The sequence below is a fragment of the Dipodomys ordii genome, unplaced genomic scaffold, assembly GCF_000151885.1.
Source record: "Dipodomys ordii isolate 6190 unplaced genomic scaffold, Dord_2.0 Scaffold70, whole genome shotgun sequence".
NCBI classification, from domain to species: Eukaryota; Metazoa; Chordata; class Mammalia; order Rodentia; family Heteromyidae; genus Dipodomys; species Dipodomys ordii.
In genome coordinates, this window is record NW_012267286.1 from 6,669,879 (window position 1) to 6,688,136 (window position 18,258).

Here is an 18,258-nt window from a genome sequence, read left to right on the forward strand (position 1 = left end):
TATAGATTGTGAATGGTTGTCTTTCAAAAAAGTGAATTTCATACCAAAATTTAGCTAGTTGACTGTTACTGACCAGTAGCTACTTTGGGAATAGCACATTCTATAACTCTCATTCACTTGATTTCTAAGTGAGAATTTGCCTAATAGGAATGTCATTAAAATGCCATCCTCTGTGGGGTGTTTATTGTCATGTGGTTTGTTGTTTAGTTTTTCGTTTTGGAAACTAACAAATTGTAGCCATGTGATTATTCATTCCAGAATCCTGTGACTGTGTATTCTGTGGTTAAAAGTGTTGCATTTTTGTTCACTGGTACTTCATACTAATCTCTGTTCTTGTCATTCGTGTTACACCCACCAACCCTGCTACCAACCCAATCACACAGGGAGCATCTGGCTTAGACGGGAAGCCAGGATCCCGGGTGAGTCCGTCCCTTATCTTGCTCTGACATGCTGTGCAGCTGAGAAACGCGTGATTCAGGGTCTCCTCAGATGATGAGGGGGTACTTAGCACTGATGCCAGAAAGGAGAAAGGACCACATGATCAGAAAACGGGATGCAGCACAGCGTGAAGGAAAGCCTCAAGTTCAAGTCTGGATAATTCTCTAGGTGTAAAGAATGAGCCATCTAATTGGGTTCCTTTGTCTTAGCATCCCACACACATCTTTCCATAACCAATAAAACTCCCTGTAATTTCATGAGAGGCCCTCTGAAGAGATCAATGTGGATTTGTTTTTAACATAACTTTTCCTTTTAGGTTTCTGTCTATCTAAGAAATGTAACATCTTTGGAATGAAGTCTCTGCTCATGGGAATTACTTGCCTGTCTCCTGTCATTTTCTCTCTTTCCTTTGGCTCTTAACAGCTCCATCTCTGACATTTCAGCTGCAGATACTCAGCATTTAAAAGTCTTCTGAAGATGAACTTTGAGTCCAGGCAGTAAGACTAAGATGATGATATCTCAGCAACACTAGAAGGAATTTGGGACTCAATTCTTTGCTCTCAAGGCTCTCATAGAGTAACGCAAAATACTAGAGAATAGAAAAGGGAGTAGTTACTAGTCAGGTGCAGTGACTCAAGCCTACCTTTGGGAGGGAAAAAATCAGGAAATCAACCTTTGAGGCCAGTGAAGGCATACAGTCCAAGAGGATCCATCCACACCAGTGAGTGCAGTGACATCCACTTATTATCCCCAACAACATAGGAGGATCCAAGCCCAGGCTGGCCTAGGCATAAAGCAAGACCCTACCTGGAATATAACCAATGTAGAAAGGGACAGATCGCGTGGATCAAGTGGTTGCACATCTACCCAGCAAGCCTGAGGCCCCAAGTTATCAATCTTCAGCATGAAAGAAAAGAAAGAAATTATACTGAAATTGTTCCTATAGTTCACTTTATTTTCATTATTTCCATTCACATATTGCCTCCTCTATTTCTGAAATGCCCTGGCCTAACCAAATAGCCAGACATTGCTACCATTAAATTATTCCGCTTGCCTAATTTGCAACTTGTGAGCCTGCTAATTACAGCCACTGCTGCAGAACCTAGAAAAATAATTCCTTCCCTGCTTGGTTTGGACAGTTAAACACTGCTCCATTGAATATATGTTTCCACTTGCAGAGCTGTGGAAGGCACTTAGCAGCCAAGCATGTCTGGCCAAGGGCAGCAGTAGATGAAAGAATTTGAGGAAGGGGTGACAGGAAAGAAAGCTCTATTTTTCTTGTGACAATTACAGAGGCAAAGTGAGGATGCTGGCTTTGGGCAGGGAGAAAATATATAACACCTATGCTGGATGGCTCTTTGTGCATACCGCTCATGGACATTTCAGTTATGTAACCCATCCCTTTTGCACCAGTTTCTAGAAAAGCACTTCCCTGAGAAAAATCAAATAGAAAAGCACTTTGAAAAGAGATGAGTGGTCTGACACCTAAGGCATCACCCACACCAGGAAAAGCCTAAAATAAGTCATGACTGCTTTGCCTGTAGGCCTTGACACGTGTCTCTTATTGCTTATTTTTTCTCTCTCTTATTTAGGGTACAGATGGTCCTATGGGACCCCACGGCCCTGCAGGTCCCAAAGGAGAAAGAGTAAGTTGATCCTGGGTTTATTGAGCTCGAGCTGCATACTAAAGCAAACAGAGCATGGCTTTCCCGGATTCGCTCTACTGTTCATTTTCCAGAAGAAATAAAGGACTATCTAGTATTCATGGGAAATATATAGCATCATATAAGTTCTGTTCAGTCCTAACACTGAGAAGAAAAACCACAATCTGAAATAGCGGAGGGCTGCCTTAATAAAAACAATGCATACATTTACATAGCTAAAATAAATAGCTGTGATTATTCTTTCTTAACCCATAAGGAAGATATTTTCATTTGGCCTTTCTCCAGAACGCTGAAGTCAATGGGGCTAAAATTTCCAGAACTACATATTCTGGTTGATAATCTTTAGTAGAAAGCTACTGTATTCATTCAGAGTAAGTTATAACATTTTTTTTCCAAAGGAAATTACAAAACCTAAGTATTCTTCTCCACAATTATATGTATATACTGCCACATTTTTAAGCTAAAGAATAGCCTGTTTTTCTTTAACCATGAGGAAATAATTTCAGTGCATCATAAAACAAAAACCTTTATTAACCTCAGTATTGCTAGACCATATTTCCCTATTCTTAGGAGAGGAAAAAACAACGTTCAGCGGCAAAGATAAGTATCTGACACAGAAAAATGTACTGCCACATCAATATCTGGTCATCTGTCTGCAACTCTCTTCCTCCCTCCCTCTTTTTCTTTTCCTCACCTTGGCAGACTAAAAGGGTGCGTGTGTATTATGTACCTGGTGGAATTATTATTTCCCCACCACCCAAGAAAGGATATCAAGAAAGTCTCCCCCAAAGTGAGGAACTTTAAAATACTGGCACGGTTCACTGTGCCAGTTTGTGGTCTTTCAAACACTAGACAGCTTTCATCAATCTGGGATCGTTTTAGCTCTAAAAGAGAACCGAGGAGTAATTGCTTTGACCTGCTCCTAATTCTCATTTAATGCTACGATCTACAAACTAAACCCGGTCATAGAATAAATACTAGTCCAATGCAAAGCATGATATTTACTCCTTGTGTGAAAGGCAGCAGTACTCCTCCTCACAGCAAGCCTGCACTGCTCATTTGCTCCCGTGTGTTGAATAATACCATTCTAATAGATTCATCATCCAGCCCTTTATTAATACATACATCGGCTCAGTCCTGCGAAGGAAGCAGCTGGTTTTCCTTGACCTAGACGACTTTACAACCTAATTGCAAAAGGGGGAAAAAATGTATGCAGGAAATAGCCAAAGAATGAGGCCAAAGTGAATACAAATAAAGGCTAGACATACAGAGTTTATGCAAGAATGGTTCTAGAAGGAGATTAGTCCTAAAGGGACATGTGCTCTGAATCTACTGTTGCCTCCTTTCTAAGATCAAAGCAGCCCCTGAGCATCATCTTCATTAAAGATGTTTCGGAGCAATTGAGCTAAGAGCCTCAACGTTGCTCAAGCACACGTGCTTCTAAGCATTGCAGGAAGAAACCCAGCCCATGTGCTAAAACTGGAGCCGCAAATCTCAGGCAGTCTCTTGGCAAAATGCCCTAAGGCTCAAGAGGGTTTATGGTTTAGTAAATCAGCTGTTACATCCGGTAGCTGTAGCATCCACTAGAGTATCAGATCTCAGGGCCAGGGCAGAACTGACCAGAAGAACAAATGAAATCACTTAAGAATTTGTGAAAGGCTAGCTGCAGTCAGATGGTGTGTCCAGGGCAAAGTGTTCCACTCATATTTCTCCTGCATGCTGTCTTTGCTGGGTCATGTGTCCATCTCCCCCAAGTGGCTGTCACCCCACAAGTGCTGAACTCAAGTGGGGTGCTCAGAGTTAATCATGTGGCAGCTGGAGTCTCTTGGGAAAGATTCCGAATTTAAAGATGTAGAAATCTGCAAAGGGAGAACTCTAGAATAATTCTCAGCTCAGATATGCAAATCAGAGTTTGAATGCAACCAGACTGATCCAATGAAGAGAGGAAAGGGGGAAGAATGCAGTCATAAAATGCAGTGTACCTCCTCTGGCATTACGAACATTGAGTAAAGGGTGGGTTGGGAAGAATGGGGGGAAACGATCGAAGGGGTGACATTGATCAAGATGCACTGTAACCATAAATGGCTTTGTGGAACAGCAATTCCCTTGTACAACTACTCAGATAATTTAAACAAAGCAATTAGGCTAGTGCAAAAGAAATGAGGCATTCAACACATTATTACTCACAATTTCCCAGATGCCTGGTTGACAGCATCAGTGTGCAGCAATCCCGAACACCCCACTTCAGCTGATTTTTCCTTGTGCACTGATTCGGAACCCTGTAGTGCATTAGGTTTAAGAACCTCAAAAGTACTTTGCCTACTCTAGGAAGAGTTGTACAATCAAATCTCCGTGCTAGTATTTTATTCCTAAAAGAAGTCGAGATTGATGCCTTTGGTTCTAAGGGACAGAACCCTAGTTCAAAATGGCTAAAAATGGATTGTTTCATACAACAAACAGGCAAAGAAAGGCTCGAGGGTTTACTTTACTGCTTTGTCAGTCCCGAGCTTCCTCCTGGGACATGAGCAGAGGACAGAGTTCTCCTCCAGTGAAGAGAGATTCCAAGAACGGGGGGACACCACCCTCTAGTAGTTCCAGTTGACTTAACACTCTCACTAGCAATGCCTCCTTGGCCAGCAGTGGGTCATTTGTCCACTTCAACTCATTAGTCAGAGAATTGGGAGTGCCTTATTTGCTTCCAATAATGATTTGGGGTGAGGAGTTCCACCGTGACCACTTTATTTGCATTCATCTTAAAACCAAAACAAATCCAGTGTTCTCCATGGAGAACTCCATGGAGGGACTAGGGGTATCAAAATGATCTATGGAGAAGCCAGTAGCTCACACCTGTAATCCTACTCAGGATGCTGAGATCTAAGGATCACAGTTCAAAGCCAGCCCAGGCAGGTCCATGAGACTCTTCAGTTAATCACCAACAACAGCCAGGTGTGGAGCTGTAGTTCAAGTGGTAGCTTTTTCTGCTCAAGGCTGGTGCTTTAAGGGACAGTGCCTAAGCCCTGCGTTCAAGCCCCAGGACCAGCACAAAAAAAAAAACAAAAACTGATTTTAAATTGGCACACTTTAAAGTTGTGAAGCCCTTTCCATGAACAATATCACCTCTGATTTAATACTACTATCAGCAACTGTTTATGCCACCTGTGACCTGCCGTTATACACTTTCACATACTATTTAATCTTGAGAACCATTATTACAGATTGCTGTTCATATTTTATAACTCAGGTATCTTGGCCATAGGAAGTAGCAGAATTGAAATGGGAAGGTCCCAGTCCAAACCTGCTCCTATTGCTGAATGCAGTTATAGTGCATTATTAGAAAATGCAAAGCAAGAATGAGGACAGGGGCCTTGAGATTTGCTTGTGTGGGAAGCTGGGGCACGCAGGTGCTGTGGGAGGCCATGTCCTCATACAGGCAGTTTTCAGTGGCACACAGGTAGGCCGTGTCCTTTTATGGACACTTATCGGTGCTAACTTTTAAGCTTCACAGGTGTTAAGCCTGGTCACATAAACATCACAATGACACCTGAAACTTTTGTGGTAAATACCAGTATCACTTTCATCTGGAAGCTGATGAAAACCTTATTTGAAATGAGGAAGGGCTCTGTCTTTGCACTGTTCTCTCTCCCTGGGATCACCGGCAGTACCACATTTACGTTATAAGCATGCAAATTTATCATTGAAGCTGGACCAAGCTCTTCTTTTAAATCAGCACTGGCAAAGACTGATGGAGGTAATATGAATTCTACACTCCCAAGCATTCAGTGAGCACATTAAAAGTTTTCAACCCATTTTTTTCAGAAAGGAAGCAAACATGTAAGACTATGATACTGAGTTGACTTAATTCATGGAGTCAACTGATATTTACTTATGTGCTGCGCACTGTACTAAACCACAGCGATGCTAAAGGAAACAACAGGAGAGCCCGGTGTGTCCATTGTAGTAGCAGGAACAACAGAATACACACAACATTCAGATGTGCCTGTGGAGTAAAACGCAGCTGGATAAAGAGAAGAGAGACAGTCAAAAAAAAGTTTCTCTAAAGAGACATTTGAGAGGCTTGGAATGTGGCTTAGTGGTAGAGGGCTTGCCTAGCATACATGAGGTCCTCAGTTCAATTCCTCAACACCACATAAAAAGAAAAAGGCAGAAGTAGTGCTGTTGCTCAAGTGGTAGAGCACTGTCCTTGAGCAAAAGAAGCTCAGGGACAGTACCCAGGCCCTGAGTTCAAGCCCCAGGACTGGCAGAAGAAAAGACATTTGATGGGGAGGGAGGAGTATTCTTACTTTTTTTTTAAGTAATATAGGTTAAAGATCTCTAACGCCAAAATTCAAAATCTAAAACCTTTTAAGTACCAAGATGATACCATGGGTGAAGAATTGCACACCTGACTTCAGCTGGCAGGTTGAAATAGAAACATAAATGCACTAAAAACAGTATGAATACATATAAGTTGTATATAAAATGAATGTGTGTGTGTTTGTGCACACATACCAGGGCTTGAACTCAGCAGCCTTATACTTGCTTAGTTTGCTTGCTCATTACTGGTGCTCTCCCACTTAAGCCATGATTCCAGCCAGCTTTCTGCTGGTTGATTGGAGGTAGGAGTCTTATAGACTTTTCTGCCTAGGCTGGCTTCAAATCACAATCCTCTAAGTCTCAGCCTCTTCATTTAACTATGATTACAAGTGTGAGCCACAGACTTGAGCCTTGTCTCCAAAGTACCTCATCGTATGTATGCCAATACTCCAAATTCCAAAAACATGTCTAGTCCCAAGTATTTCAGATAAGAGATATTCAACCTATACCTTAAAATAATAATGAGGGGATTTTTTTTTGGGGGGGGGTGTCAGCCATGGGGCTTGAACTCAGGGCCTAGGCGCTGCCCCTGAGCTCTTTTTGTCCAAATAGAGTGTTCTACCACTATGAGCCACAGCTCCACTTCCAGTTTTCTGATAGTTAATTGGAGATAAAAGTATCACAGACTTTCCTGCTTAGGCTGGCTTTGAACTATGATCCTCAGATCTCAGCCTCCTGAGTAGCTAGGATTACAGGCGTGAGCCACCAGTGCCCAGCAGGAGTCCCTATTTTATATGAATAGCCCTTTTTTGTGTTAATTTTATATTAATGCATCCCAGACCTGCAAATCCTTTGGGCAGGCAGGCAGGCAGGCAGCAGTAGTCTCTTCCTCCCCTTCTCTCCAAGACCCTTGAAGGAAGGAATCCACTGTGAATTCCTTCCACGGCATCACTGCCCATAGTCCCACAGGATTCTGGCTCTCTGGCATTTTGATAGAATAGTACCCCAAAATGGAGGCTTCATATACAGGCCATAAGAGAAGGTGGAGGAATGTAAGTGTTCATGTATGATGTGAACTTTCTCCTTTTCATTTTAGGGGGAAAAAGGCGCCATGGGAGAACCTGGACCCAGAGGGCCCTACGGCCTACCTGTGAGTCACTATCGCGTTCACGGTTGTCACCTCCAGCATGCACCCACCTGTAACCTGTCACTCACACGGTTAACCCTTCCCTGGTCGGTCACAGGTAGCTCCCTAGCAAGCAGGTGCCACCTTCATGGACAGTCATTCTAGACATGTCCCAACAGATGCACCCCCACAAGACTATGGGATATACAGCAGCACAAACCTGATTCTCTCAGATAATAACTTCCCCCACATGATCTAGCTGGAGGCTCAGCCCTGCCTCTTCCTTAAGGGGTCATGGAATCCCAAAAGAGTGGAAGTTTCATCATCAACAACCTTCTTCATGCTTTATTTGTTCTCATAGATTGTATGATCACCTAAAAGATAACCTCTTGTGAGTGAAAGGATCACTTCCCCCCAAAAAAAATGAATGGATGTTCTTTGATGGCTTTGTATGTCTGACCCTTGTATATGACTGTGAGGACCAATGACCTTGAGAACATCGAAGGTTGGTCGTGTTCTAGCTTTTGAAAATTCCTTGTCCAGAGCCACCTGAGGCCCTGAGATTACTATAGAACATCTTTCTGGTGATGATCATCCATTCAGCAGGATAAGACACAAAGGAATATGGCCTGGCCTGTATTAAGGTTTTCAAGTTTCCTGTACTTACATACTTCTTATGGACTAAATAATCAACTTAAGCCATGGTGATTTCAATACTAAAAAAAAAAAATACTGATTTCGAGACAGATAGAAAAATTTTCATCCATAGAATCAAAGTAGCTTTCCTGGGAACATTGATTTGATCTAGAGGATGACCACAGTTTAGAATAGAATAATCTATGCTAGGGATGAAATTATCAGCTTCACTTCAGGGTCTTCCACCCCTTTTTATATTTGGGAATGATTTATTTACAACACTTATTGAAAAAGTTTCTAGGTTGTAACACTTCACACCCTTTATATTTCTGGTCCATATCTAGCCAAATTACAACTATACTTGACAATAAACAGTTGTTACATTATTTCACTTGTGTGAATAGGTCATTAATAAGCTAATTAAGTGCAATGATTTGCATCTGGCATTAGTAGTATAACAACAATATTTTTACTCTTGACTCTACTCCTAAGCTGATAACCTGCATAGAAAGCATTAATCCTCAGCAATATACTCTATTTAACCCAGTGCCAAATGTAAAATTTCTATGACCCTAACTATAATTCTAACTAGTCACGTCACTTGACTCGGGTACTAATTTTAGATTTCAGATTAGTCATCAATAAGAGCTATTTTGCACATTCTCAAAGTAGCTATTCTAATACTTGAGTTGCATGTCCCAGCAGTCTTAAATAAAATAACCTGTTCGTGAAACTTTAGGAACACTAATGTAGCTACTGTGGTTCTTTGGCAGGGGAAAGATGGAGAGCCTGGTCTTGATGTAAGTAAAACATACAATAAACATCTTCTCATGTCACATATGCTGATGGTCTCCATCATTAAGACTACCAAGACCACCTAGGTGCTGGTGGTTCACACCTGTAATCTTAACTATTCAGGAGGCTGAGATCTGAGGATCAAAGTTCAAAGCCAGCCCGGGCAGAAAGTCTCCGATACCATTCAAAAAGTGGAAGTGGCGCTGTGGTTCAAGTAGTAGAGTGCTAGCCTTGAGCACAAAGAGGCTCAGGGACAGTGCCCAGGCCCTGAGTTCAAGCACCACAACTGACAAAATAGCAAGACCACTTGCTTATCTATGCATATTCTATGCATAGAATATATTGCTGTGCATGTAGACAGCAATAGAAAATACACTCATTTTTGCATGAGACAAATATAAAATATATCTAACTATCTGGCATAAAATTAGTAACTGACAGTGTCATTTCAGAATGCTTTCCCAAATACATTCAACATCAGCATGACCCATGTATGGGGGAAAAAAAAGATGCATAAAATCAAATACCTCTCAGGGCATTAGTTTTTTTTTTTTTTCCTCAAAGCAAGTGTGCTCTATCTTTTCCACTTACCATAAAGTCCCCACATATATTTTCTCTTCCACTAATGTAATTGTATAAAAATACTGTCAGAAATAAGTGTCTCTAGAAGCAATTACTGTTTATTCCTGTTTTATGTAACTAATGACGATAACAAAAGTTATAATAGTTGCTGCGTACTGAGCACTTGTTATATGCAGTATCATTTTGGTAGTTTGTATACATCACTGCATCCAATAATCATTAACAGCCATGTGGTACATAGCCATTGGCCCTAATTTTTAAAGCACAGAAGTGATTTACTTGAGCCCTCAGAGTCAGTGAATGTGCCAGGACTCAAACTAGTATTCTGATATGCTCTCCTTCTACATTTGTTAGGAAAGAAAGCTAGAGACTCATTGTGTATAGATCATTGAGATGTTAAAACATTATGTTTCTACATGCTACTTTACCAACGTTCTACCATTGTTTGGCATACCATTTTGTTGTCTGATTTCAGATCAATGAAATCCTAAGCTGTGTCTTTTCCCCTACTCTCCATCTCATTTTGCCACCAGTGCACTAATAGATCTTTTGGATGTGCTGTTTCTCTTCCAGGGCTTCCCTGGTCCACGGGGTGAAAAGGGAGACATAGGTGAAAAGGGAGAAAAGGTAATGTCCCTGCCAGCATGGGTCTTGCATGCCTTTGCTCACATGTGTCTTCATTTCTGCTGAACCTGTGGACTCTATCAGCACCTTGTCTACCTCAGTCCTGTGTGCCAAAAACACACTGATCCCTGATCCAAAGAACCAGGTCTCCGCTGCTAGAAATAAAGGCATTATCTCGCACAGTAAAAAATAAAATAACAATTCTGATCTCTAGATACAATCTTTCAAGCCCCTGGTAGCAATACCGCTCAAGAGACAGAGATCAGAAGGACCATGGCTCAAGGCTAGCTCATCACCACAAATAAGCTGAATGTGGCGATGTGTTTCTGTAATTTCTGCTGTTCAGGAAACCTAAGTAGGAGGATTACAGTCTAAGGCCAGCCCCAGGCAAAGAATTAGTGAAATTCTGTCTGAAAAAATAATAATAAGCAGAAGCCGGGTGCTGATGGCTCAGACCATAATCCTAGCTACTCAGAAGGCTGAGATCTAAATATGTATGAAGCCCAGGCAGGAAAGTCTGTGAAACTCTTACCTCCAATTAAGTCACAGAAAAAGCCAGACATGGCACTGTGGCTCAAGTGGTAGAGTGCTAGCCTTGAGCAAAAGTTGCTCAGGGACAGTGCCCAGGCCAAGACTTCAAGCCTCAGAACCAGCAAAAGTAAAAAAACATTTAAGAGTTCTCATATGCTTATGCCCACAATGACAATAAGTTCCGGTTGCATGGGTCATCAGTGCATATGACAAAGCAAGGTTGATTACTAAGAACATCAGTGCATTCATTGTACATTAGTGCCTTTTCCATTAAGCTTGCTGTTCACTAACGTGACAGAGGAAAAAAAAAAAAAAAGATTCTCAATGCCTAGCACAGTAACACATATGCCAACGCTGTTGTGTTAAATGGCTAATCTTGATTGACCAATCAAATAATGGATTCCAAATTGACACCAGAGGCCCTTGATGTCAGTTACGCCTCCTTCTGGGAGGAAAGAGCTCCTCTTCGAAGTTTAAACCAATGGATCTCAGGGCATTGAAGTCACTAAGGAAGGATGGGCAAGAGCAAACAACTTCTGAATGCCCCTCCCATGTTCCCATCCTATCTGTTCCCATTTCACCCTGCCTTCCCCGCCCTAGATCATGATAAACCACACCGAATTTCCCTTCCCCTCATATGTGAGAGACCCAAGTGGTTTTGATTCTGAGCCTTCTGATGCAATCCTCTTTTTGGCACACAGGAGATAAATGAGGCGCTTTCACTGAGGCTGTCAGAATGAATGTATTAATTTGAACGTGTATCTACTATGTCTCTGTCGTCTATGTCTTTTCACTCCTGCATAAGCATCCTCTTGGCTTCCAAGATGAGTCACTTTCATTGTTAACTGCCATCCTGACTTCAGAATGAATGCACTAACTTAAATATGTATCACATCATATTTGTATTCTGTACAGCACCAACTCTCCGTCTGTAAATGTGCCGAGTTCTTCATGCTAATGTGAAACAGCTGAGGTGCATTCCTTCCTTCCCCTCCTTTTGCCTCCTTTCCTTCAGTCCTCTGTCCCTAGGATCCATGTAGAGTTCCCACAACCTTTTCCTTGATTTCCAAGTACTAATTTCCATGGCTACATTCCCACTATATAATTATCCTGCCTATCTCTTTTTTTTTTTATTGAATCCAAACTGTCTTTCCTTTCTCCAGCAGAATTTTTTGGCTTTTGTTTCCTTGTTGAGTAAGCTGGAATCTCACTTACCATTGTAAGCACCAGGCATGAGATCAATCAGACAATAAATTAAAGAAGACCCCTAGCTTGATAGATGGCTGTTTCTCCCATCTGTATTTTGGCAAAGTATTAGCCCCTTTGAACGTTTGTTTACCTGACTAAATGAGGAAACTATGTGCTTTGAGTTTTGTAAGAAAGAAAATTTTCAAAAGCAAGAGAAGTGCATTTAAATACAGTGAATACTTTTTAATGAGAGCTGCCAAAATATCCTACGATTGGATATGTTTCAAAGAGATGCATACATGCTCCTGATCATCGTCCCTTTTCCTCTGATTCAGCGTAGCCTTCCTATTTTACAGGATTAGGGAAATAACAAGAAAAGCAAGTTGACAGGTATTGAAAATTGGGTGAAATATCCAGGATTCTGCCACTGGCTGGCTTTTCAGTGCAATTGATATCTGTCATCCTAACTAGGTCTAAAGGGGCCGGCTTCTAATTCACAATGATTGCGAGTGAGTTGTGTTAAGTTAACCCTGATCTCAACCCCAATCTGCTTTTCTGGGGTTTCAGCCTTCTAGATTTCTGCCTTTTGTCTTGTTGAGTATCTCACATCCCACATACTGCAGACAGCATTGTGACGCAGAGCATTCAATGGTCTTCCTAGTATCATGCCTCCTCTAAAGCACAAAACACCGTGGTAAATGACCTTCCAGACTCTTCTAAGCCATCTTTTGACTCACTTGTCATTCCCTTCCCAAAGTGAAACCCGTCTTTCATTTAAACCCTTGTATTCCGCAGGGGGAAAAGGGAAAGAAAGGCAAAAAGGGGCCTAAAGGGGAGAAAGGAGAACAGGGTGCTCCTGGATTAGATGCGCCCTGCCCGTTGGTATGTGTGACTCGTGACCCTGTCTCCGGATGTCGTGTGTGAGGGATGAGGCGGGGGGAGGAGCAGCAAGGTTCTGAATGGGGTCCTCAAAACAGACTCTAAGACATGATCCCAAGTTTCTTGATGCCTTCCTCATCTGGTCAGAAGTGCCTGTCGTGGTTCAAGATCTGGTCTCTGGCCATGGGCTCTGCCTGGTTTCCTAACCCTAAAGGATTGCTGTGCAGGAGCTGAGGAGGCCCTCTTGGGTCCCCACAAAAGAGAAGGCCACACTTCCAGCACACGCCCTGTGACCAGAGTGTGACCCAGCGGCATTTAATCTCGTCCACCTTGACTGGACATGAAGGGGTCTGTGTTTCCTTCCCGAGCTGCTCCTCTCCCAGTCCTCTGTGGCTCTAGCTATTATCTTGAGCAGATTTTTTTTCTGGTGCTTAAGTGAATTCTTGTGTTAGTAACATTATGAGTTAATCTTTACAAACAGGGATTCCGTGGCGTTAAGGGGGAAAAAGGGGAGCCAGGCCAGCCTGGGCTGGATGGGCTGGATGCTCCTTGCCAATTGGTACAGTATTTCTCTTTCCTACCTTCCTGCATGCACTTCCTTTGTTTATTACATATCCATCTCTACCAGTGTAAAGTGGCTCTTGCTAGAGGAGCGAGCTTTACATGGCGAACACACTCACTACATGCATGCGCATGAACAGATTCCTTTGGAGCCCTCCTCACCGCAGAGGGACGAGAGCATGCATTATCATTATCAGTGACTGTGAACTAATGAACATCGTTCTCACAACTGACCTGACCACCGCACGTCTGTGTTCTTTGGAATATTCATTTATTCCATAAAAATTTAAAGATTATTTCTAAATTACATTTAAAAAAATCTTTCTATACAAAGGCACTGTTAGGCTAGTAACTTTTAACTTTTTTTTTGTTCCTCTGCAAGAAATAAAGGGGTTTTTTTGGAGGGGGAGGGGTGGCGGAAGAGGTCTTTTGCTAAGTTTTTATCAGGTTATAAATAACCATAAAATTAAGCTTCTGGGGTTGAGAGTTGAGTCAAGGGAATGCTACTGGGAGACCATAGTGAAGAAAACCACACCTCTCTGAACTTCTAAAGATAATTAATAGTTTGCAGCCCAACCTCTCTTCTCTGTCCCATAACCTTTGCAATTTAATGGTCTCTCCTTTTGAAACTCACTTTCCTAAAGTAGACAAAGCTCCCTTATCTCCATTGGCATGAACTCAAAATCCTCCTTACACTAAAATCTAAAAAATAAACAAAAAAAATCTCCTGGGTGATCTCCTTCTCCTTGTACCAACCTGGCACCACCAATTTTCCCAAATATTTTATAAAATTGCTTCAAGGATTTGTAGCATCAAAAAGAAAGTATATTCATATCTTCTGGAATATAAAGAAAAATTAAACAGTTGTCTTATACTAGGTCTGCATGTTCTTGATTTGATTCTTAAATGATAAGCATGATTCTTTAAAGGCAAATTTGTATTTTGTTAAGTCTTTCATGAGATGTTGAGGAAAATGTGAGGGAAAAAAATATATGATGGCAATCATTATAGTTAGAAAATATTAATTGAAAGTGTCCAGCCTTCTGTTTTCTTTGCTTGTTATTGATAGTCATGTTTTATGGTTGTTTTATTGGGGGAAACATATGCATGCCTTCATAATATGACAACTTCTCCTGTTTCATTTGTATCATTTGTATCTGAAGTATGCTTACACTTCAAGTTCAATTTAGGAAGTTATTATTCTATACAGAATGCTAATTGACTTCTAAAGAGAACTTAAATAGAAAATGGTGTGCATCAAATCATACTTCTATAGACGGACCTATGTTTCCATTGAGTATGTCCTGTAATACCTACTTTCAATATCAGAAAGTAAAAAATGCTGGCATATGAAAAGCTATAAACTTCAGATAGAAATGAGTTATCATGGATGACCATTATCATGATTCAGTCAAAAGTAATCAGGAAGATGAATTATTTTGACTTATTTAGCAAAGAGAACTATGAAATATATTTTAAGGAAAATAAGGTAGGAAACATTTATTATCTAGAGATGTAAGTGTGAATGGACCACTAAACCAATATTCTCTGTAAATTATTTTCTCAAGATTAGTTGTAGCTGTTTGTGCACCTCATATATTTTCAGAATATATGCACATTCTATTTGAATTATCTTCATTTTAACTAACACTGGGCAATATATTGGGAGTTGCTAGTTAATAAAGGATGTATATGACCAAAGCCACCTAGAAAGTAGGAAGATTCTCAAGTCTTTGAGCATGGAAACTATGAAATCTAATCACTCTTGAAGAGCCTTAAGAATTCTTTTCTCCTTTAAAACAGGGACCAGATGGATTGCCCATGCCTGGCTGCTGGCAGAAGGTAGGTTTGTGGATTTTTCCTTTTCCTAAATGGAAGTCCTCTTCCTTTCTCTTGACCTGGCCCTTTCCATTCAGAACAGACATTAGAATTTGACATTCTTCAAGCTGACTATTAAAAAGCAACAGATTCCACCTTCGAAATCTCCTTTGACGAATATATTTGTTTCTGATTTCTTTCCAAGCTCGTGACAGGAAATAGTTCTTAGGACTATACTTTGTCATCTGCAATTCTGCAGGGACAGAATGGGAAGGAGGGAAATTGCTGGCCTATGGGCTGTATAATGCCCACAAAGTCACTTGGTCTGGTCTTCCAAGACAACCACAAGTAGGAGCTGAAATTCAATAAATCTAGGCGTTGTTTTCAAAGCAAACGTCAACAAAACCAGGCCTACACATGATCTGATAACCATACAAATGACCCTTGGTAGAGAAAAGAACAAAAAAGATTCCCATCTTCGTGTTTGGAATGGAAAGGGGCAGTGCCACCTTGATACCGGTTTGCGTGTCTCTCAATAAATTCCTTGTCCTCCTGCTGTTTAAAATGATTCTTGCCCATGACTTTTCCCTTTATATTCAATTACTTAGACAAATGTACTAACATCTGGTAGAACCCTGACAGCGTTAGTCATAAAGCTGAGAAAGCAGAAAAGCATCATTTTTTTCCTGGTGATGTCTTGATTTGTTTAAGAAACCTGATTGGGTGTAAACTAGCATCTTTTATATCAATTTATTCTAGCCTCTAAACCAGACTACCCACAATCACTGGGGCATGAACTCAGCACGGCTGGGATGAGTCCTGCATGGGAAACTCTGTGTACAAAATCTGCGGGAAGGTGGCTCAGTGGTAGAGTGCTTGCCTCGCATGCATGAAGCCCTGGGTTTGATTCCTCAGCACCACATAAGCAGAAAAAGCCGGAAGTGGCACTGTGGCTCAAGTGGTAGAGCGCTAGCCTTGAGCTGAAAGACAGAGCCCAGGCCCAGAGTTCAAGCCCCATGACTGACAAAAGAAAAAAAATCTATGGGATGCGACCTTTCCTATAGGAGTTAATCATCTCATTTCATCCACGCAACAATGTACAGATGAGGAAACCGAAATGCAGCAAGGTAAAGGAACTTCCAGCAACATTGAGCTGGCCCATAATGGACATGCTGGATCTTGATGAGAGGAAAACAAAGGCAGAGCTACAAGCAGGGAAGAGCTCAGCCTAGTCTGTACATCTTAGAAAATGCCAGATCTTTACACAATAATGGTGTGAACCCAATCAGAAAGGATCATACACACTACTAAAGGACAAAAATCAAAGTGAAGGGATGGTAGGGGAAAAACAAAGGAGGAGGTAACAAGGCTCAATAGGAAATGTACTCATTACCTTACTCATGTAACTGTAACCCAGTATTTTTATAATAAAAAATATGTATAAAATTTTTAAAAGAATGATAATGAACTAAGGGATGATAGAACCTATTTTGCTTATTTTAGATTTTCTCTTTTTTTAATGCTAGTCCTGGGGCGTGGATGCAGGGCCTGGGCACTGTCCCTAAGCATTAGTGTTCAAGCTTAGAACTCTACCACCAGAGCCACAGCTCTACTTTCAGCTTTTTAGGCTTAATTGGAGATAAAAGTCTCAGGGACTTTCCTGCCCTGGCTGGCAACCTAAGATTCTTGACTCTGAGTTGCTTCTCAAGTCAGCACTTCAGCCACTGAGGAAATCCTGCTTAATTCTCTTAATGAATTTCACACACTTAGCTAAGAAAAGCCAAAGCTCTCTAAGCAACATTATTTATTCAAGAGCATCCCATATTCCACTTTCAGCCCATCAGATAATTAGCTCTACCACCTGAGGTCAAGTAGGCCTCAGGATATACATCTCTCGTCATTAATTCCTCCCTGATGAAACTATCCTCTTGCTGTCCTAACTCTCATCTGATGAATCTGTAATGCCATCCTGAGCTGAGATCACTAATCTTTGCCTGGTAATAGAATAGGATGATGATTTTTTAATCCAGTCATTAGCACACTTTACCAAAGACAGGTGAAAGGTTTGCTTGCCCCAGATTCCAACACCACTCATAACTTGGAGGCATAATTGGGGACAATTCTGAACCTCCTCCTTCTCAAGTCATAAAAGTAATAGCAACAGGCAAAGGGCTCATCATCATTTGAGTTCATAAAATAACAAACCTTACAGTAATATATGTAAGTATTAGGGAATAAGAAAGTTTCCTTTCACATACTCATTTTCCTACAAAATAGATGATAGTCTAAGATAAAGAATTTCATAAATCTAACATCCTCTCAAAGAAAAATGATTCAGCGTTAAGACTTCAATATTGCTACTTAGGAAGCTGAGATCTGAGGATCACAGTTCAAAGACAGCCCAGGAAGGAAAAGTCCAAGAGGCTCTTATCTCTAGTAAACTACTCAGAAAAAGCCAGAAGTGGTACTATGACTCAAGTGGTACAGTACTAGCCTTGAGCACAAAGAGACTCAAGGACAGCACACAGGCCCTGAGTTCAAACCCTAGGATAGGGAAAATTATAGATAGAGATCTATAGTTTAACACACATCCCAACACATGAATGCAAATCATGCTAATCAATCTCTTTCAATCTTCCCACCAGAAGAGAAAGAGAAAAATGACTATATTCTTGTATTTCTTAGGTGGCTAATTGAACTATTTCAAAGAGTCATCAAATATGTTTAGGTGGTATTTTCTAAGAAAGGTCCATAGATCACTTTGAACCCTCTTTTATGTGAATCACCCTGGTACACATCATTTACTTGTTAGATTGTAGGACACAGGGGCAAATGTCTGACTTAAAATGTCAGATTAGTAGTAGTATACATTGCTATGATTAGCAATTCCTCTTGGCCTGCTACTTTCAATAAAAATCTTTTTCAGGGGGCTGGGAAGGTGGCTCAGTGGTAGAGCGCTTGCCTTGCATGCCTGAGGCCCTGGGTTCAATTCCTCAGCACCACATAAGAAAAAAGAAAAAAGCCGGAAGTGGCGCTATTGCTCAAGTGGTAGAGCGCTAGCCTTGAGCTGAAGAGCTGAGGGACAGCGCCCAGGCCCAGAGT

The 18,258-nt window shown here is 41.2% G+C and overlaps 1 protein-coding gene across 2 annotated transcripts in view; it reads left to right on the plus strand.

Moving 5' to 3' along the window:
* Col25a1 (collagen, type XXV, alpha 1) overlaps positions 1 to 18,258 on the plus strand; it is a 417,880-nt gene that overhangs the window by 396,893 nt on the left and 2,729 nt on the right. Inside the window, exons 31-37 of one of the 2 annotated variants that reach the window (XM_013023760.1) lie at positions 384 to 419; positions 2,031 to 2,084; positions 7,513 to 7,566; positions 8,952 to 8,978; positions 10,129 to 10,182; positions 13,259 to 13,336; positions 15,142 to 15,180. In XM_013023760.1, the coding sequence (XP_012879214.1) occupies positions 384 to 419; positions 2,031 to 2,084; positions 7,513 to 7,566; positions 8,952 to 8,978; positions 10,129 to 10,182; positions 13,259 to 13,336; positions 15,142 to 15,180 (342 nt within the window). The remainder of the gene's footprint in view (positions 1 to 383; positions 420 to 2,030; positions 2,085 to 7,512; positions 7,567 to 8,951; positions 8,979 to 10,128; positions 10,183 to 13,258; positions 13,337 to 15,141; positions 15,181 to 18,258) is intronic. The other variant, XM_013023761.1, reaches the window with a different exon arrangement.